This window comes from Sinocyclocheilus anshuiensis, unplaced genomic scaffold (genome assembly GCF_001515605.1).
Source record: "Sinocyclocheilus anshuiensis isolate Anshui unplaced genomic scaffold, SAMN03320099.WGS_v1.1 scaffold2047, whole genome shotgun sequence".
Lineage (NCBI taxonomy): Eukaryota > Metazoa > Chordata > Actinopteri > Cypriniformes > Cyprinidae > Sinocyclocheilus > Sinocyclocheilus anshuiensis.
The window spans coordinates 1,565,162-1,570,681 of record NW_015554063.1 but is presented as its reverse complement, the minus strand read 5'-3'; the positions used below and the strand labels follow the sequence as shown (position 1 = coordinate 1,570,681).

At 36.8% G+C, this 5,520-nt stretch overlaps 1 protein-coding gene across 1 annotated transcript in view; it reads left to right on the top strand.

The window, feature by feature from the left end:
• LOC107668619 (serine palmitoyltransferase 2-like) overlaps window positions 1-5,520 on the top strand; it is a 23,540-nt gene that overhangs the window by 2,242 nt on the left and 15,778 nt on the right. Inside the window, exons 4-9 of the mRNA XM_016460562.1 lie at window positions 627-781; window positions 1,061-1,209; window positions 2,464-2,588; window positions 3,520-3,613; window positions 4,413-4,518; window positions 4,694-4,913. Of these exons, the coding sequence (XP_016316048.1) occupies window positions 627-781; window positions 1,061-1,209; window positions 2,464-2,588; window positions 3,520-3,613; window positions 4,413-4,518; window positions 4,694-4,913 (849 nt within the window). The remainder of the gene's footprint in view (window positions 1-626; window positions 782-1,060; window positions 1,210-2,463; window positions 2,589-3,519; window positions 3,614-4,412; window positions 4,519-4,693; window positions 4,914-5,520) is intronic.

Sequence of the window (5,520 nt, the reverse complement as noted above, 5' to 3'; positions counted from 1 at the left end):
GAAATACATTTTAAAATATATTTAATTCGAAAAAAGTTATTGTAATAATATTTTACAATATTACTGTTTTTAGTGAAGTTTTGATTAAATAAATGCAGCCTTCTTTCAAAAACATAAATGTTACTGACCTCAAACATTTGAACGGTACTAGTGTACTAATTTTAATGTAAAAAGGAAACTTTTTGTTATAAATAAAGTGATTTATTGTAAAATTTCCCGGGCAGTTTCATGTTATAAGGAACGTTTTTTAAGATTAAATTACAAAAACTAAAAATGATGTAAGCAGTTTTTAAATTATGAAAACTCATGTGCCTGAAAAGATTGTGTAATTTCCATAAAGATGTGTAAAGCATTATGGTAATTTATTGGTGTAAGTTTTGAGAGGAAGAGGTTATTAGGTCAGAGGAAGGATATTGTGCAGTTTACCGTTACTGTAAAGTACTTTAGGGCACTAAAAGGTTGAGCTTTGTTTTTCTACACGCCTTTTATGGATGTTATTCTTCCTAAAATATTGGATCCAAGTCAACTTAGTCACCCAAATGTAAGGAGTTGTTTTTAGGAAGTGATTAAAAATGATCAAGTATGTGAATCTGTTCTTTTTTCTTTCTTATTTTTTGTTTGTCCAGGACTTTGTTCCACTTTATCAAGACTTTGAGAACTTCTACACAAGGAATATATACATGAGGATTCGGGACAGCTGGAACAGGCCCATTTGCAGTGTTCCTGGGGCCACTTTTGACCTTGTTGAGTGCAGTTCCAATGATTACAACTGGACCTTTGAGTAAGTAGGCCGACTTGGACCTGAACAGGAAAAAAACACCACGTCTTTGACTGTTTTACAAGATTAGAGCTGCATTAATCTAATGATTATAATATCAAGGTCACTTTCAAGCGAATGTACAATAAGCTTGCAAAAGGAAGGCTGCTAGTGAAAGGACTTGATTATAACCTGAAATATGAGGTTACCGAGGTTGCATGAGACTTACAATCCAGTCTAGGGTCGTCAAGGATTTGTTTTGGCTCAAAAGAAATCTTACACAAGTGTATTGTGCTCTTTCAGGTACACCGGGCGAGTGGTGAAAGATGTGATAAACCTTGGCTCGTATAATTATCTGGGCTTTGCAGAGAACACAGGCGCCTGTGCCACAGCTGCTGGAGAGGTGACGGTGAAATTTGGGGTGGGCGTGGCCAGCACTAGACAGGAAATGGGTGAGCGCTTATTAGTAACTGTTGCTTTTTGGGAAATATTTGGACGTAAATGTCCATAATGCACATTTAAGCATTAAACATAGGCATGCAACTCATTCTATGTACCATTTGTGCTACTGACATGATTGATAGCTCAAATTGTGTGGGTTACTAAGGAAAAGTGTGCTTTTAAGTTTTTTGATGTTGAGCACACTGGAGAATAAGAGGACACAATGTAGAACTAAGGGCCAGTCGCACAGAAAGCATTTTTGTGTTTCAAATTGTGATACACAGGATAGTGGAATGTAAAAATGTATACGTTTTGAATTGAGACGTTTTCTTTTCTGAGAGAATTTAACCAGATAAACTGTGTAACAGCTAAAGCTAAGCATGCTAATTAAAGAACTTAAAATATTGAAAAATATTGGGAAAGCTGTCTCCAACATTGGCAGCATCTTTTGTGTTGGTTAATGTAAAAAGTTTTGCAGTGAAACTGAATTGTGACACATCTTTTCTTCTGTATTGCGTGTCCTACATCCAAGTATAACAGATTATCGAAAAACAAGAAAAATGTAGGGCGGGATCAGGGTTGCCAGGTTTTCACAAGAAAACCCGCCCAATTGCTATTCAGAACCAGCCCAAAACTAGTCCAATCGTGGTAAAAAATCATGTTCCGGGGGGGTAAAATACAAGTTTTTTTTGTGGAGGTTCTCCTGGTAAAATTCCAGGGGATAAATTTCACGTTCTTGGGGTCACTTTAACCCACGGACATGAAAAACAAGCCACGGCAACAGTGTTAAAGTAAACAAACTCCACAAGGAAACCGTGGACTTGGCAACACTAGGCGGGAGGCTTGGTTTTGTCTATTGCTTGTTGATTAGATAAAGGCAGATCAGTTGAATACTAGCTTCCTGTTGATTGTAAGAAAGTGGCAGGTTTTAAATGGACTAAAGAAATGGAGAAGATGGATGAAAGAAGTCTGTCGTTTTCACTGAATGGTTCAGTTATGACATTTCGGTTAAGATTTGTTTTAAAAGTGAAACATATAACATGAATTATGAATTGTTCACCAAATAATCGATAATATGCGTTTAGAAAACAGACTGACTTTTCATTTCATGCTGTCTTTGAATCTAGTTATTTTATGGGCTTATGTGGGAGCTTTCTAGGATGACTTTACTTTCTAAATAAACACAGGTGTTGCTTCTCTAGCTACTGTTTATAGTAAGTGAGTGTTTGCTTGCATTAGTTGATTTATTTGTGTGATTTGCTTAGGCAACCTCGACAGGCATGAAGAGTTGGAGAAACTGGCGGCGTCATTCCTGGGAGTGGAGTCGGCTATGGTTTTCGGCATGGGGTTTGCAACCAACTCCATGAACATTCCTGCGTTAGTTGGCAAGGTTTGAAGCACTAGACCGTTTAGGTTCCTCACTATCTCTCTTCTGCTTTGCCAGCTCCTCTGTCCCTATCTCTTGATGTGATAAACCACCCAGGCAACTCCTAAAATTCATAGGAGTGTCCCGCCTTGACCTGTCAGTGCTTGTTTAATTGATGCATAAGTTTCTGGTGTGTGAATGTTTTCCTTTGTTGGTTTAAGCACACTGGGTGGATATGTCATATTTTATCACCAGTGCAGAGGGAGGAGATTACTGTAAGGGTACAGACAGACCACCGGTTCCAACTCAAAACAGTTTGTGTAGCTCACACAATGGAATGCACTTGATAAGGCATAACTTAATCGCCACAGGAAACTTGCGTTTAGCTGCAAGTGCACCACAGAGATTTCCCAACCTCACTTCCTGTTGCAGGGCAACAGGCATGATCGAAACTGATTTCAAAGGATGCGTATTATTGCGAAAGGCACGCGTTACAAAAACGGAGACAAAAGACGCAGCAAAAAAGCTTTCACTCACATTTCTAAAAGGCATCATTATAAAAGCTAATTAAAAAATGTAAGAATTTCTATATACACTACTATTCAAATAACGTAGTCAGTAAGGAAGTACTTTTATTCAGCAAGGATGCATTAAATGTTGTATTTCAATTTCAAATAAATCCTGTTTCTTTTGGACTTTTTGTCAATCAAAAAAATCATAAATATAAAAAATATCATGGTTTCCACAAAATATATTAAGCATCACAACTGTGTTCAACTGTGATAATAATAAGAAATGTTACATGAGCACCAAATCAGCATATTAGAATGATTTCTGAAAGATCTGTCAAAATGAAGAATGGAGTAACAGCTGCTTTAGGAATAAATGACATTTTAAAATATTTAAATAAATGCATTTTCTTACAGTGACCTGACACAGTTTGTTCTGTTTGCAGGGATGCCTGATTCTCAGTGACGAGTTGAACCATGCCTCTCTGGTACTGGGAGCCCGGCTGACCGGCTCCACCATCCGGGTCTTTAAACACAACAGTGAGTTTACACTGACAGGCACATATCTTATCATATCATCTCCATATCGGTATGTCTTAACACCCTCAGTCCTTGTTCACAGATGTTAACAGCACAAAGGTAAGGAATAAACATTTGGTGCAGCTCCAATGCACACAAAGCATGACGCTGCAACTGCTTGAGTGGAAGATTGACAGACCTTGACCCAAGTTGAGGTCCTGAATTTTACCTATTTGTATTCTGGATTGTTTTTGGACTTGTTTCTGAATGCCAGTTTGGTTAATGTTCAGTCAAACACCATGAATACAAATTTTATCACTGGAAAGGTCAGCTCTCCATCGCATTTCAGCTGTGTTATTCTAAATGAATCATTTAAATTGCCAATTTGGACAGATGACTGTCAGTGATTAATAAATGAGCTTGTAAATTGATAAAGTAACTTGAGGTGAATAGGTAATGGTCCTTGAAACCCTTGAGTCAGATTGTAGAGGCTTGGGGAAACTTCAGCAGCACTCTGATTGCTTATTACTGAAGTGCTTGAAGCAGTTCTTGCACGCTTTGTATTGAATTTATGTGCTGTGGTTCCTTAAATTATGACCAAGGGCACAGGTAACATTTTACTACACTATGACCCCGGAATACCACATAGTTTTCATATGGCTGATGAACGAAAACCACTTCATCAGTAGCTTATGTCGCCAATATCATGCCATTTAATCTATTTTTGTAATGAATAAAGCCTTACACAAATTTTAAAAAGTCTTTGGGTCAAATGTAGTTATTTTACTCTGGGTTAAACATTTTATTTGCTTAAATGCAGATATGCAGAGCCTGGAGAAGTTGCTCAGAGACGCTATCGTTCATGGTCAGCCTAGAACACATCGACCCTGGAAGAAAATCCTCATTCTTGTAGAGGGCATCTACAGGTGATTAAACTCTCTTGTTTACCTCAAATTTATTTCATTATTGCAAATGTGCATTCTGTACTGCTGTGGCTTTCTCAAGTGTGGAACATGTTATCACATGTACATTCTTGACAGTTTAACGATCAAATTAATTGTCACACATTTCAAAGTTTAATGTAACCTGTTATTTACTCAGTATGGAGGGCTCCATTATACGGCTGCCAGAAGTTATAGCACTGAAAAAGAAGTACAAGGCCTATCTTTATCTGGATGAGGCTCACAGTATTGGGGCATTAGGACTCAACGGTCGAGGGGTGGTGGAGTATTTTGGATTGGACCCCAAAGATGTAGATGTCATGATGGGCACCTTCACAAAGAGCTTCAGTGCTGCTGGTGGATACATAGGAGGGAGGAAGGTATACACTTCAAGTGCAAATTTATACATTTTACGAATAGCAGAAGTCCAAACAATAATTTGTTATATACTCTCTTTATGTTTTTATTTAATACAAAGGTTGTGAAAAGTAAAAAAAGATTTAGCAAATATACACTTACCATTGAAGAGTTTTTTTTTTTTTTAAAGAAATCTGTTATGATCACCAAGACTGCATTTATTAAAAATGTCTAAAAATACAGTAAAAAGCTATATATTATTATAATGTGATTTAATGTGTAACATTTTTTTTAAATAACATACAAGTCTTTACTGTCACTTTTGATCAATTTAATGCATCCTTGCTGAAGATATATATATATATATATACAGTGGGTACGGAAAGTATTCAGACCCCCTTAAATTTTTCACTCTGTTATATTGCAGCCATTTGCTAAAATCATTTAAGTTAATTTTTTTTCCTTATTAATGTACACACAGCACCCCATATTGACAGAAAAACACAGAATCGTTGACATTTTTGCAGATTTATTAAAAAAGAAAAACTGAAATATCACATGGTCCTAAGTATTCAGACCCTTTGCTCAGTATTTAGTAGAAGCACCCTTTTGATCTAATACAGCCATGAG